Genomic DNA, 16,856 nt, shown 5'->3' on the forward strand with positions numbered 1-16,856 from the left:
GATGAGCCTATCCTTGTTGAGTTATTTACTGAGATCATTCTCATAGCAAGTTCATTACACCTTGTGTACTTGTTGTAGTGCAGTGAGCAGTTTCAATCTTAGTTACAATCTTAGTTATCAAAGACTCATTCCACCCAACCACAATACATCAGAGAGCTGTTTTGCATGTCAGTGCATCTTCACCTTGAACCACAAAGTTAAATAGCTTTTAGGCCTGGTTCAGGCTTCAGTTCTTACTTCACAGTATTCTCACTGCTGAGCTGAGTATAGAATTCATTTTGTGAAAATAAATGTTTTCCCTCAGAATAGGGAGACATATCTAGAGTTGTGGGGCACAGCAGAACCACTTCAAACTGGCTGTGTTTGAGTGCTGTCATATAGCAGATTAGGTCTAGTGGAGCTCATTTGATGGTGCAGATAAGAAATTTGGGTAACATTACTGAAGGGCACTGTTCAGAGTGCTAGATGACTCCCACATAAGCCCTTAATGACAATTGACATAAACATACTTGAACATTTATAAATGCTTATGCCAACAAGCATCAGCTGACATTAAAAGCTGCTTTTGACATCTTTGATATCAAGTTAACCTAACTAAATCTAGTGGCACATTTTTGGTAAGATTAGGAGATGTAATAACACTAGGTGGGGAGAAATTACATCACACATTATAACAACTGACTTTGCAGTTATGTGGGTTTTTTTATAACTAAAATTAAATTAAATTTTAACAAAATGTTTAATTAATAAAATATTTTATTCTTTAATCCTTTAATGAAGCATCATGTTCTTCAGGTCAGTGAAGACCTGCCAAAAATACTGCGGGTCATTGTTAATCTGCAGCATCTTGCCACTCATGCGGTTAGCAATGTCCAGGGATCGGGCCCAGAAGGCCCCTTTGTTTTCCTCCACCAGGAAAGCTTTGGCTGGGTAGCTGATCTCCTCACACATGTAGGAGCAAGACACATACAAGCATGTGAGCAGCACGGCCTGCAGCTCCTCCTTGGTGGCCACCTCAGCTGAAATGATGTCACGGCACAGCATGAAGAGAAAGACCACGGTGCCTGGAATGAGGAAGCTTTGCTCCTGCCATTCTGTCAGTGTCACGTAGCGGTCCACAATGCGCAGCCACTGCACGGGCTCGTCAGCAGTCAGGTCCTTCAGCAGGCAGCAACGCCGGCACAAGAACGCACCCAGGTATGTGAGCAGCTCGCTGGTGGAGGACTGCATGAGCAGTCTAGGCATGCTTTCAGTGCTGGCCTGGCCCAGCCTTTCAGGCTTACTCGCAGTGGCGGACTGGGTTAAAGAAACATCACAAAAGACAGTTCACAACTGGAACCAGATTATGAGTGATAACAGTGGGCTCAACACCTTCCTGTCTTTTGTCCTCATGTTGGATGATAACGGTACTCACAGTAACTCCATCCAGGCCATCGCCAGAGGCAAGCTTCATGGACCGCTTTGTCTTGGGTGACAGAGCTTTGCCAGAATGTCCTCGGAAGAGCAGGGTAAAGAACTGGCATTTCTTGACTCTGGTCTTCTTTTTCTTTTCTATCTGAGATGCTGTCAAATCCAAGACCCCAGAATCCTTAACACAGATTGGTATGGACAATGCACTACCCATATTGTATGGACTATTTCGGATCAAGTGGAATGTGAACAGAAGAGAGTAAGGTGGAATTAGTATTTGCGGAGAAAAACGGTATATCGATATTAGTACATCCATGGCTTATTAAATTCCATTTAATTAAATTCCATTACATCCATGTTTTATTAAATTCCATTTAATTAAATTCCATTTAAATTCCATTATGTATTCAACACTGGCTACAGATGTTATGTAACAGTCACCCCAAACGCAATCCACACGCTGTCTTTTCCCCTTTACCGGCACGCGCGCACTTAAACGTTCCAGTGGAGCAAGGAGTAAGCATAGTTTAGAACATGCGATGCTGATCCGTGCGTTCCGTGGATCAATTGCCTTTGGGACAAATAAGTTAAATATGTCATACATGAAAATGTGTGTGCTGGTTTTCTAATCAAACAGCAGGCTCCAATGGATAGCAATGCTGACTACTTTAAAATGCACCCATTCTCTTGTTTGACAGCACTTGTTAAAAGGGTTGAACTAACAGAACAAATGAGGGCTGACGTTCAGGTAGTCTGCCACATTAATGTCTAAAGAGCCAGTCACAAAATGCGACAAAATCTGTTCCTCTTTGGCTAAATTGACTGACACTGAACTTTAATTTTTCTGTTGAGTTATCGTTAGCTAGCTAGCTTTGCGAATGAACCTAGCTTGACTATCATGTTAGTGTTTTATTTTCTTTATTTACTATAATTTTATAACCAACTAATTGTAGCCAGCTTGCTGTGAGACACCAGATCTAAAATAATGGACCTGCTGCGTTGTATTTGTAGAAGCAATGGCAGATATGACGGGAAACTCGCTAGTGCACCCGGGTTACCTTGCCTACTGATGAAAGTACAATCGACCATGGCAGAGACAGAAAACTAGCAATCTAGTTAGTTATCTGATAATATAACTTTACCCCTCTAATATTAAGGGATTACCATCACAGATGCCTGTATGTTCAGAAAACCCATCCCCAATTAGATAGTTTTAAGATTAAATATTCAAATAGAAAATAAAGATGCAGACTCCAGAATTAGTTGAAGAGAATAGCTGGTCCCGTCCTTTATTGCAACTTAAATATAAACATGCTTTTGAGGGACCCTCCGGAGAACGTCTGAGGGGTACACAAGAGTTTAATTCTTATAAATTTTTTCAAGGGCAATTATGGAAACAACCCTCCTTTTTTTCCATATTGTTCTTTGTAGTTTCCACCATTATGCTCAAATTACACATGACATTATAAAAGCTAGTCACCTATGAACCTGCGGGCTTATATAGAAGGGAAAATAAACTATGGACTATTCCTGCTCTGCATTCTTGCGTATTTATTTATGCTAGGCTGTACATAACGCAGCCTTAAAAACATGGGATAAAAATCCCCATGTAACACAATTCAGGTTCTGTCTAAATACATGGCTAGCTAGCTAGTTATTTTACAATCCCATTTAGCACATATATCGTCGCGAATGTCCTGAACAAAACGCGCTGTACCTAATCCCCATAAATGACATATCTCTCACTGAATAAAAACTTGTATGCTTCAACAGTATACAGTGGGAGAAATGGCGATCACCTTTAAAAGGATTTCTTACTGTAGGCCTATTATAAACAACATGGAGGAAATTAAAATAAAAATACTTGAGTCAGACCGTGGGCACAGGCTGCTAATAAATCAGGGAAATGAAACTGGATGGACTGCTTAATTTTGTAACAACACAACATTTATGGTGACAAGGATGTTTCACACATACACTCTTAAGTGATGCTGACCTCAATATTCATATTTCACATTGTTACTGTAACACTATAGATGAACCTAAACCTCACATTCTCGTCACGTTGATAAGCTTTTTGAAAGATGCTTTTTATTTTCCATGACAATCACGGTAAGTAATCCGTTAGGAAGCTAGGTCGGGGTGTGATACACTGAGGGATATCCGTAGTCTCCCTGGCTACTAATGCGCAGCGTTGTCCCTTGGGACCTGTGGGGGAATAAATTGGGAGACACAATGATGAGGAGCAGGTGTCTCCAATCAGTAATCGAGCGAATGAGAATGGGGTAGACGGTAAATGGTACGGCCCCCGTCTGACGTGGGTGTGTTCCTTTCGGTGGTGGACCGGACAACCATGACAGAACCCCCCCCCAAAGACCCCGCCAGCCGCCTGGAGCGGGGCGGGCCTCCGCTGGTGCGGTTGGTGGAAGGAGGCAATGAGGCCAGGGTCTAAACTCTGGGAGGCCTGGATCCAACATAAAGAGTAGAGATGATTGGAGAGAAGAGAGGAGAAGAGAGGAGGAGAGAGGAGGAGAAAGGAGAGGAGAGAAGAGGAGAGGAGAGGAGAAGAGAGGAGGAGAGAGGAGAGGAGAGGAGAGAAGAAGAGAAGAGAAGAGGAGGAGAGAGGAGAAGAGAGGAGAGGAGGGGAGAGAAGAAGAGGAAAGAGGAGAGGAGAGGAGCGGGCTGGAGAGGTTAAAATGAGAGAAGAGCAGAGCAGATGACCCTGATGCCCACCCAAGTGTAAGTAAATAAAAGTAAATAAAAATAATAAAAAATAAATAAAAGCATCACTTTCCTAAATTTTGGTCACAATATCTGTACTTGCCTTTATATAACAGCACATATATTTGTGTTTATATTATTATGATTATACTTTATTAGTGCCTTATAATAATAATTTCATCTCATGGGTTAATGAATTTCTTGTCCCACAGGTAGATTTGGTCCCCTCCAATGTTCTGTTCATGGCTACGGCCTTGCTAGTGTGAGTACCTGTAGGGGATAACTTGACGTTTAGTCTCCCATGCTCTTCCATTTGATAGATGATGAAATCGGTCACATCTGCCAAGTCTGTGTACTGTCTTACAATGATTGATGAATGTCAGGTCATTCTTTTTCAGCTGATAACCCAAAATGGTATAAACTAAAGTTAGAAAAATTTATTTATATCTTACAAAACTCAGATTTTGGAACTCATGTTATTTGAGTTCAAGAACTGTCAGAGACCACAACAGATACCACTACACCTTCCTGTAACATTTTTAAATGTGCTACATTCTAGATGATGTTTTCATTCTCCCCAGAGTATGGAGTTCTTTACTATGGTGCAGAGCCCTTAAAGGGACAAGGCATAGGGAAAAATGATTCATGTTTTGCGTTCTCTCGCAAATGTTCTTCTACATTTACTATGTTTCAAAAAATGCTAAATAAATTCAGCATATATAACTTTCAGCTTTAGCCTCATAAAATTCCCAAGAGCTTCATGTAGCTTACATCTGGTCACGTAGTCTATAGCTGGTCATTTCACTAAGGAGAACTAACAACTAAACTGGCACTTTCTCAGTACCGCATCCAAAAGATTCCAGTCTTCGGCATTACTTCTAACATTATTACCATTTGTCTATGAACTAACCATGTTAGTAGGTAAATGTCATATAAACAGCAGCTTCAGCTATTGTTATTGTAACACAGCATAGCAGGATTTTATGTAACTGTAATAGATGTCTCTCTGTAACTAATAGAATTACAGTTAGACATCTATATATGTCTAATAGAACTGTAGTAGATTGTATAACTGTAATCAATGGTTTTTACATATTTTCATGTGAAACCCATTTATTACTATTTCTCACAATTCTTGATTCACCAAAACTAATGGGCCAAATTTCTGATTTACATTCAATTTTAAATTTTTACTTTTTGTAAACATAGTTCTCCTATATTTGGGCTTGGACTCTGACATTTGTAAAGCTGCTTTGTGATAACATCTGTTGTCTGTTACAACAGACAACATCTGTTGTAAACAGCACAACGCTGTTTTGTTCCGCTCTGCACGTCTCTGAAAGGCAGGTGAGTTAATCTCCTGGAAACATAAAAGCATGACCCTAAATCTTTCACTTTGTTCTTATATGCGAGTTGTCAATAATTCAAAATTCTTGTTAAAACTCTGGAACTCTGTTGCAGCTCAGTCTCTCTGTTTTGCATTGCCAAATCGCTGGACAGAAGTATGTCCAGCTTTGACATCCAGCTTTGGCTTTTGCCCTGCGCTGACCAGTACCGCCAGCAACCACAACACATGTGGAGACGTAATCCTCTTTAACTACTTGTCCTTCCTCCATGAATATACACTCAAAACTCCAGTTTAGAGTGGTTAATGGCACTTACGCCAGCACACTGTACCGGTTTGTTCACCTGTAGTCAGAGATGCACGGACCTGTTGGTGCATATACGTAACTCGGAGCAGGTGCTGCTCTACAAGGTTATGCTGCTGCTTATTGTCACTCTCTCACAAGCACAAGCCCTCATCTATTTTAACAAGGCTAAGTCACTGATAATGTAATAACAAACATGTTTGACAAAATACTAGGTCATGGTTTGCAGTCTGAAGTACTTCTGACCTGCTGAGAGTTAGCCTGATTTGATTTAGCTTGTTCTTAACCTTTGTTTAGTATGTTACGTAAAAGCTCATGGAAATATTTCAGATGTAACATACATGTACCTGACCATTTTCACTGAAAGAGACTGGTAGCTACAGGATTACATGAAGCTACAATCAGAAACGATTTCTAGTCACCGAGCATTATTGGTGTGAATAATTAGAATTTAAATTAATTCATATTTTGTTAATTATGTAAATAAGTTGCAATCTTGGAAGACAGTTTATATTCTGTTTGGATATGACAGTTATATTTTTGTTTGTTTGTTTGTTTTCTTAATGTAATTGACAATCATGATCTTATAGTTTGTTTTCTAAGTGTGTTTCCACATTACCTTTGACTGTTGTATGCCTTGTATGACTGTTGCATTTAGCCCCTCATTCCCTCTCTAATTTTTGACATCTACTCTTGACATAAGTCTTGCATAAGTGGAAAGTCAATCAGCCCCCGTTTAAAAATGGTGAGCTTTTACTGTCACGTTAATAACATCACGCACGCGCACACATAATGCTTCGACTGTCCAGCACTTTAAATATCTTCTGAACATTATGGAGGGTGTGCATAGTTACCAGTTCCCTTCGTGCAAAAGGGTTGTCTTAGGTTACTGTAAAGACTAATGCACATTTGGAATCCTTTCTTTTGCTGAGATGTTACTAGCTCACACGATACTCAAAAATGAGCACAACCATTGAAATGCAGATATCATTGGGTACAGGGGTGCCTAGCCATAGTGATGAATAACTGAATATAAAAGGCTGAACAATCTACTATAAGCAATTGCATATTTCATTAGGGTTTTTTTTTTAATAAGCTGTACTAATTTCAGGAGCTCAGGCAGAGGCATATTTATATTTATGAGTGGCTATGCAACACCCACTGAAATAAAAGCTGAGGATGTCATTGCAGAGGTAGGAGGAGCCAGAGCAGAATATTACAGAATACCCCCAGGGCAGACAGAGCCACTATTCAAGCAATGTAATAATGTAATATTCTGTAATATTCTGCTCTGTCTGCCCTGGGGGTATTATTGAAACCCAAAGGCTGAAAGGATGGGGAGAGAGAGAGAGAGAGAGAGAGAGAGAGAGAGAGAGAGAGAGAGAGAGAGAGAGAGAGAGCATGTGTGAACATATTCTTGTCACGGTACGGCCCCTCCCCCCAAACGTCTCCCGGTGTGTTTGCTTGTGTGTGTGTGTGTGTGTGTGTTCATCCGTGTGGCCACGCTCCCTTGTGTTTCACGCCTGCCCTTCGTTGTGTTGTTATTGTTTGCGTATATAAGTCCTTTGTGTAAACGTTAACGTTGTCAGTGTTTGATCCCACGATAGCCTTATTGCTACGTTGTCTTCCATGTCTCTAAATAAACATCGTTGTATGCATCATGGCTCCTCTTTTGTATCTTGCCAATCCTCCCTGCGTTACAATTATGATAAAAGTTGATAAAATACTAGATCATAGTTTGCAGTCTGAAGTACTTTTGACCTGCTGAGAGTTAGCCTGATTTGATTTAGCCTGTTCCTAACCTTTGTTTAGTATGTTGCGTAAAAGCTCATGGAAATATTTCAGATGTAACATACATGTAACTGACCTAGTAGAGCAAAATTACAGAATTTTAAGGAGGAAGTGACGTTCTTGGGGCATATCATTAAGGGAAATACACACAAGCTGTCTCAAAACCGACCACAAGCCATAATTTCGCTACCTAAACCATAGTGGCATACTCCCATCTTACTCTTTTAGTCCCACACGCAGTACACCGAATACTGCAGGACCAAAGAGTGTCACACTTCTCAGCCCAGTGGTAGCTGAGATACCACACCACCCTCTTAGATATGCCTAATATAACTGTCAAAAGGTGTATAACACTGAACCCAGCTACACTCCTTCCTACGGAGGAGGATGGAGATCCACAAGACTGCACAGCAGTCTTAGCTGAAGTATATATACCGCGGGTTGATCTCTTTAAAGAAGCCATAAGTAACCCAGACCTATGCCTCTATGTGGATGGGTCAGCAAGCAGGGACGACACAGGGGTCAATAGGGAAGCATACGCGGTAGTAACAGATCATGAAATACTTAAAACAGAAGTATTACCATCCTCCTATTCAGCGCAGGCTGCTGAACTAATAGCACTGACGGAAGCATGCAAACTAGCTGCAGACAAAACTGTTAATGATTTTGGAGCCATATGGAAACATAGGCAATTCCTGACAAGCTCGGGTAAATATATTAGACATCGCCATCTTGCTAGAAGCCATTTTGCTGCCAAAGACAATTGCAGTTGTTAAGTGTGCAGCTCACAAGACTACAGAAGACCAAATCAGCAAGGGGAATAATTTTGCAGATAGAGTAGCAAAGGCAGCTGCAACTAAAACCGCTGTGCAAGCAATACAGGAAACCGCTGCTACCCCGCAGGCCACATCACGGGAGATTCAGTCAGGGGCTACCGCCACCGAGCGGACCAGGTGGAGATAACTAGACTGCACAGTGTACAATGGTGCTTGGACACACACACCTACGGGCAAACCTTGCCTACCCAAATCATACGTGCAGGGCCTAATCAGAATTGCTCATGGGCGTAGCCATATGAGCAAAGGGGGAGTCGTGGACAGCATATTAAAGTACTGGTTGAGTTGGAACTGTGTTGAGTAGGGTGTTAAAGGCAAGACCTACCCTTTCGACACTCGGAACCATCAAGAAACCCATAAGATGGGTGTGTTGGTGCTTGTGATACTTGGGGTCTGGCATAGTGTCCACTTGAGTACATCCGAATGTATAACCTGGGATACCTCCTCCTCCAGTTATTGGACCAGGTTAAACAACGGCTATTTTAGCACCTCTAACAAGGAACAAATCCCATGGTATCAAGCCTTCAATAAGCCAGTGCAGCAGACAATTACAGGTCACCTAAGAGAAAACACCACAAAGCAGTATCAAATCATTAGGGTTCCGTCTGATTCTTATGATTATTCTGCAAACAGAAAATATGTATGGGACATCAGAACTGATAGTGAAGTTAAACAGTCAATCTTACTATTGCCAGTGCGCCCGGGGATGGAAATGCCATTCAGGTAACGTTACGAAGAAACTGGAACAATCCCAATGGTAGCTATCTGTGCTGTATAGAAAGGGTGGGGGCTGACATTTGTGTGCCACTGACACATGTAGCACTGCCACATAGAGAAAATCAGACACAGCTAACACAGTCAGAACATAGACTGCATATTAACATGGATGAAGAATCCCACGACTTATCAGAAGACTTGTTACCATTTCAGGGTCCCAACGCCATTGAGGCAGAACGATTAGCAGCTAAATGCCAACAAAATACAGCGTGTATGTCAGTCATTGTGCATGCCCAACATATCGAGCAAGAGTGCCTGGTGTGCCAGCATACCAGTGTTCCATGGACTGTAATCCCTCTGAAAAACGCAGATGTAGGAGAAGTGAATATGACAATCTCTATGTGCCAGGTTATTAACCAGACCTCAAACTGTCCCAGTCCCACTAACTCTGCACCACCAAAAATGATGCTGCATGTGGCAGCTAGTAAGGGTGAGATATTTGTATAGCAGATGAAGCAGCAGGTGCCGGAAGGCTGGTCCAGATGCGTCGACTATGTGCAGGTGCACAGCAATGGCACTTGCAGTGACTCCAATAGCAGTTCCCTGTGGAATTGTTCCATGACAACCCTGCAGGGATATTGGAATGTAATGTGGGTCTGTGGTTCGGTGGCCTATGGTGAATTGCCACAGAACTGGACTGGTTGTTGTTATCCAGCTGTAGTGCGCCCAAGGACACAGGTGTATACACTTCCCCATGCCAAGCAGCACAGGGTGAGGAGAGACATAACCAGCACAGACTATTGTGGTAGAATTCTGAGGGACCCATGGACCACTCCGGGTGAAACCATTGGTTGGTCCCTTTTCCTGGGCGGTGGCACAGTAGCAGACCTGCAAAAGATCAATGGCTTAGCTTATCAGTTACTGCAAGTAGTTAATGACACCTTAGCAGCAATAGATGCCTTAAAGATAGAACAACAAGTGATAAGGGCAGCAGTGCTTCAACATAGATTGGTATTAGATCTCCTAACCATGAAGGAAGGAGGAGTGTGCAAAATGATTAACACTTCCTGCTGTTTTTACATTCCAGATCTCAGCGCTAATATTACTGATTATATGAATCATATGCGATCTGCCTTCACTCCGCAGCCTACAGTTCCAGGTGGATTCTGGGACTGGCTGACGGCCTGGTTGGGCAGTTGGGCAGCGAACCTAGCAGCTGTAGCGTTGCCCATTCTGCTACCCATTCTTCTTCTTCTTCTGTGTTTACCTCCTTTTTTGTCATACCGTGTCAGACGTCTTTCTAGTGTGTTCACCATGCCAGCGCTCAGCGGTCATGCCAATGACCAACCCCAGCTCTGTGAAGACATTCTGCTCCCCAAGAGTGGCGGTGCTGGTGATCCACATGAAGACATCGTAGCACTATTTGCTGAATAAATGTGTGATAATGTGTGATATAGAATAAAAGGGGGAAATGTTGTGGAAATTTACTTTGCTTCATTTTGTGGAAATTTACTTTGCTTTATTTTACTTTGCTTTATGTTTCTATAGTCACAGCATAACAGTCTGCAGATAAGCGTGTGAGTCAGGGACTCCAGCTGCTCACATACCGTTCTAACCATAGAGATAGAAGAAGCCTTCAGCGCTCAGGCTAACCAAAACATGAATTAGCAGATACTCTGTAGGAGTCGTTTTTCTTTTTTTCTCTTTCTTCTGTTCTGTGTATAAGGGGAGGGGGACCGTACTGCGGGTCAGTCCTCTTACTCTGTTATACAGGGGACAGAACTCAATAAACTTTTACTCTTTACTACTCAATGCATAAAGCTGTCTGTGTTTGATGTGCTCTCATTTTCCCACCACATCCATTTAGCAGTACTTCTGAATAACCGAAATGGCTTAAAACAGCTGAGGGGATGTTTGAAACTGAGTGATAAGATGTTCAGCAATGTATATATGATAATACAAGGCAGTAAATTAAATTTGGCTGAACTGGACAATAGTACCTGGCATGAAAAGTATGTCGTAGAAAGAGTAACAAAAAACTCAACCTCTCACCTCGCGCTCTGAGATGTCTCCGTCACTGTCTGTAGTGTCCTCTAGGATACTGCTGCCCTCACTAAAGTGTGTCAACCTGACCGGGTCAAACATCTCTTGAACATAATAACTACACAATGGAAAATCAGCTTCAAGTGCTGCATTGAGCAAGAGTGCACTGTAAATGGCCAGATATAAATAGCAATGTCAGTAGTAAATTTATATATGCAGTCATGGAACAGGACCTAGCTGTAGAGCACAGCTTTAAGGTGCATATTATGATGTGCTCTTACCAATCATCCTCCTGGCTGTGTCTTGCTCTTTTGGCCAAATGTTTCTCTTCCAAAGCAGACAGACCAGACTCGCTGCATTACTCTGTGCACTATAAATAAACCACATGTATAATGCCTTGTAAACAATGGAAGAAGGGAAATTTGAACTGTGACTACTCTGTTAAAGGGGCGGATAAGGCACCCCACCCAAACCCCCCGAAAGCTGTTCTGTTATCCCTAATTGCTATGCAATAGTCCTGTGATTAACTCAAAGGCTGGAGAAGTTTCACCTTTCTCTATTTGAATCCTGAAGGCTGTTCGGTTCCGTCGCCCACAATCCATCCTGTGTAATTAAACATTCACATCATAACTCGACACCGTGTAATAGGGCAAACTCACTCGGATCGGGGAAAGGATCACAGACTACCTGTACTGCTGCTGCAACTCTGCGGCCATTCCAACAACATCCACATACATTCCAGCAACATCCTATTATAGGACACAGTGTATCTGGCTTAAGTACACCCATTTAATAGCATGTTGGACCTTCTTTGGCCTCCAGAACTGCAGCAATTCTTTCTGGCATAGTTTCCACTATATGCTGAAAATACTCTGCAGGAATCTTGGTCCAATCTTCATAGGATATTTTCTCTCAAATTACATAGAGGGACTGACATGTTCTAAACTGCCTGTTATACCTTTACCCAGGGATGTTCTATAGGATTAAGATCTGGGGACTGTGAAGGCCAGGGAAACATTGAAAATTTGCTGTCTTGATACTGGAACAAATCCGTGATTATACAACCCTTGCGGCAGGGTTTCTTGTCTTGTTGAAAGTGTCCTTCTGCCATAGTTTAAGCAGCTGCATGAAGGGATGCACTCGGTCGCAATACATAGGTAAGCCCTTCTGTTCAAACGTCTACTGATTTCAGAGGACCCATGGTGTGCCAAGAAAACATTCCTCACACCTTTATGCCACCTCTACCAGCTTGAACTGTTGACACCTGACAGGAAGGACTCGTTAATTCATGCTGCTTATGCCAAATTCTTACCCTCCCATCATCATAGTGCAACAGAATTTTGGATACATCTGACAAGATGATGTTCCACTGTTTAGTTTTCTGCTCTTCTGCCCACTGGAGCCTTGCCGTTCTGTTTGCCTCAGACAGCAATGACACTCGAACAGGTCATCTGAACAGGTCATCCAAATGTGCTAAGGGACGATGACCTGTGCATTCAGACATGTTAGTTGGAGCAACAGCATTGTATCTGGCTGCAATTTGCTTGACCGTGCACCACTTGATCATCAGAATTATTCTTGATGTCATCCTCCTTTGATCCCTTTCAAAATATTGGTCCTGGTTAGTCTGGTCCATGCCTCGTTCGCAGTTCGCTTCGCTCAGACCACTTGACTTTCCCATTCTAATGTTTACATGGCGTTTTTTGCAATTAGTCAAAACTGACCTTTCATGACCTTCATTATAAACTTTTCTAAGCAGTCATGACCTCACCCTGTCATAATAATTACTATCAGATCTTCCCTGTGTCCAAAGTGATCTCATGGCAGGAATTTTCTAGCCAACCATTTCTAAGTCAAGCCAATTCAAGCAGAAATGCCACTGAGAGTGTTTCTGATGAACTCCTGTCATTGTACTAAGTCGGTAAGAAAGGGTTAACTACATAAAAATAAAAGTGAATGACTTAAAAGTTTGATCATTTTAACTGAATCTATATTTTATGGAATGGTGTAATTAACCTTCATTATAAACTTTCCTTAGTCGTCATGGCCTGTCCCTGCCAGAATATTTACTATCAGATCTTCCCTGTGTCCAAAGTGATATCATGGCAGGAATTTTCCCAAGTGTTTACATTAAAGGAATCTGACTATACTGATTACTCTTTGCCAGCTAACAGCAAATAAAAGATGCTGGATTTTGGATTATGTGAGTATATAACACGTGACTGTGTTTGTGTCAGAGAAGGGAGAGGAGAGGCTTTGTCTCCAGCCTCCCGCTGCTTGCCGCTGTTCAGCTTCTCACTCCTGAGATCCTTCTCGTTCTCCTTCTCCCCATTGCGTCCCACTCCGCCAATGCTGCTGCAACTTCAACCGCTGACAAAGTGCACCAGCTCAAAGCGTGGTCTAGAGCCAAATTTGAACACGGGCATCTTCCTCATTGGCTCATCTCCTCAGAGGGGCAACACATGCACAGTTTCAGCTCCTATCGATACCCACGTAGAACCTTATAAAATCAAACTGACAATGACAAGGAAACCATATTTTCAACACCTCCAGCACAAGTAGTAGTTTTTAGCAATGCACTACTTTTAGTGGTTGTTGAGCATCTGGAAAGAATGCAAGTCACCAGGGTAACATCATCAAGAAGCCCTTTTAGACTTACTTCCATCAGATGAATTCGGCCTCTTTTTTGCTTCAGTATTTGGGACTAATTCGTAGGAGGGCATTTTGCCAACATGAATCCCCTCTGCCATGTCATGCACTCTCTGCATCAGTTGTGGGCCATACCTGCTAGACCAAACATTTACATTCTGAATACTTTGGCTGAAGTTGTTAAAATGTTAGTATAAAAATCAACACTTTTAGCTGTATCTTAATTTCAGGCTGATTTAACAAGTAGATAAGCTAACGTAGTGAGCGGTTGTCTTGGCTTGTCCTAATGGCAGTCAGGGGCCAAAACACTTACTGTAACACTTTATACTTATAACGCACTTTCCTTAACTATTACAGATGCCGTTTAACAATGAGTTCTATTTTTAAAATCTGGAAACAGCAACTCAGCACAGAAGGCGTTAGACCCTACCTGCATGCTAAGAACACATGGTTCACTCAGACCATCGATAGAGACAACAGCTGATCTAAGTCTCTTGCTTCGTAATTTTCAACATGCTTGTTTATGAATAACTTTCGAGCTAACCACTGCTTATCGCTTTCAAAGTTTTGTCAGAATTTATTGATATGAAAGACTCTTGTCATGCTGATAATTGTCTGCTAGGACCAACTGACAATGTTATTGCCCCGACATACGCCCGGTGAGAAAAGCATTGTGGGAATTTCAAATATGGCCTTTGCAATGCTCGGTTTGCCTGCTAGTGCCTGATCTTCGAGCAGGGAACCTCCAGCTTTGGTCACGTTCTGCCCAGAAATCTATCCGCTTCAAGATTGGTCTAATGGGCCAGTCATTGCTCATCCTCCGCCGCTCTTGTTCAGTCGGCAGAGGGTGGATTTTCGTCCTGCTCTGTCTCTGTCCCATTGTCAAATGCGCTAACATTTGCTGAACTTGAATCTTTTTAATTCTATGGCAGGGGTAACATTCCAGAACTGTTGTCAGTGTAGATCATTTGAATAAATGACTGTTCTGTTTGCCTGCTACGAGCTGCCATAGCTGCAGGTGTTTGGTGACTAGACCAGTCAGCATGCAGGAGTCTGCCTATGTTCAGTTAGAACAGGCATCAGTAAGACAAGACTCGCTGTACTCACTCATTATCTTAATACTGTTCATTAAATTAAGTCAGCGGTTTATATTGAGTTTACGTCATTTGGTACGACGACTCTACAGTCTTGAATTGATTTATGCAGTGTAATATGGATATAAATGTTAAAATGTTCTATTACAGAACACGACACCTGTTGCGTTTTATATTGGTAAATATCTGATATGACCGCTGTAACATAAAGTTGCGGTTATAAGTACGTGAAACATTTTGATCGACTGAAATGTAGATGTATGTACATGCAATATATTTGTGATTATGTAAATCAAACAGCTATTCTTATTCTTATGGCTAGCTAAATTGATTGCAATTTCGTCGTCTTCAAGGCATGGCATGGTGTTTATTCATTCTTTGGCATACAAAATGACACCTTTTCACGTTTTGGAACTACAAATATGGCGGCCTTTTTTCTTTAGCGTTTTAATGACGTAAAAGCAGAGTCTCACCGTAAAGTCGGGCAGGAGGATCTGGACTCATTTATTTCTTCGTATCTTCCGCCATCTAGCGGTCAATAACGGGTAGTCTTAAAATACTCGCGTAATACTTCGGATATAAATGTTTAAATTTCCTGTTGCAGAACAGACAAAGTATAGTCAACCAGTTCTAACCTTTTGATAAAAACTTGAACTTCAAAGTAGGTGAATCTATTTCCTTAAACCAATCAGATCACAGTTCATTTACATAACATCAATGCTTTGAGTGCTTTAGATATGAGAACATCACAGTGATCTTTCTGCTCACACATCAGTCAGTCTATAATTCTGTATTATGTGTTTCTATAGCTTCCAACTTTCATGAGTTCCTTGAATCTGTGGAGAAAAGTGCAGACCAATGTAGTTTCTTATTTGTGAACATTTATACATTTATTGTAATTTATTTATCATTTAAATGTTTTAATTCTTTTAATTTATAGACATAAGGATACAGAAAACAGTTCATATATGTATAGTACATCAATCAATGTATAACACTTTTAGTACTTAGTATATGAATCAATGTATAATATTTGGACTGCTTTAACACCAGTACAAAAGTTTAATATAATAAAGAAATAATGCACTGTGATTACGTGTGGCGGCACGAGTGCCGTAGGGCGAGGGGCAGGACGCACAGACTCCACTGACTGGGACGAACATTTATTAACATAAATGACAGCGGCACTCATGTATTAGAAACAATAAACATGGACCTGAAACAAATGAAGTTAAACAAACATAATACACAAGAATACATCTAACATAAACACGTTACATTCAGACATTACACCGACAATGACCAACACCCTGTACACTTTAACACGGGTTTATATACATTGAGACGAACAAGGTGCAGGTGTGGTTACAAACACAGCCCTCCCACTGAACGTGGCAGGCCAAACCACATGACTCGGGGGAGGCTAACATTCCATGACATTATGCTTCATCTTGTAAAAGCTTTACATGACTGACAATTTCAGCTTTTTCAGAGGACCTATTTAATTCTTTCTTACATTGTACTTCTTTCCATTCCTAGTCTAATCTTGAAATAAATTTAATTTTAATGGAAGTCTTCATAATGTGTGTTTCAGGTTATGCAAATACTTTGGGAGTTGTTTAAATCAGTCAATCTACTGAATTCCCCACCAACAACAGTATGAATAATTAATTGTCATTTACATTTATAACTTTTAACATACTAGTAGCATGTGAGTTTCATGAATTTGTACTTCATTAACTATTTGTATCACATTATTTACATTACTGTTGTAATAGTAATAGTAAAAATTCAATGGTAATAGGGCACATTGATTTGACACAGTTCAATGGCATTAAACTGCTATTAAATGAGTTCCAGTGAAGTAACTTGCTACTTGAGTATTCTTGTAACAGATACTTTCTTACTTTTACTTAAGTAATAATTTAAATGACTACTTTTACTTC

General features: G+C 41.2%; 1 protein-coding gene across 1 annotated transcript; it reads right to left on the bottom strand.

Moving 5' to 3' along the window:
• Positions 1-771: 771 nt before the first annotated feature.
• On the bottom strand, positions 772-1,624 carry LOC118240776 (cyclin-dependent kinase 5 activator 1-like). The gene is made up of 2 exons (XM_035522738.1): positions 1,415-1,624; positions 772-1,296 (listed from the first exon to the last, which is right to left on the bottom strand). The coding sequence occupies exons 1-2, from the start codon at positions 1,622-1,624 to the stop codon at positions 772-774; spliced, it is 735 nt and encodes a 244-aa protein (XP_035378631.1).
• Positions 1,625-16,856: the final 15,232 nt, after the last annotated feature.

The sequence above is a fragment of the Electrophorus electricus genome, chromosome 25, assembly GCF_013358815.1.
Source record: "Electrophorus electricus isolate fEleEle1 chromosome 25, fEleEle1.pri, whole genome shotgun sequence".
Taxonomy (NCBI): Eukaryota; Metazoa; Chordata; class Actinopteri; order Gymnotiformes; family Gymnotidae; genus Electrophorus; species Electrophorus electricus.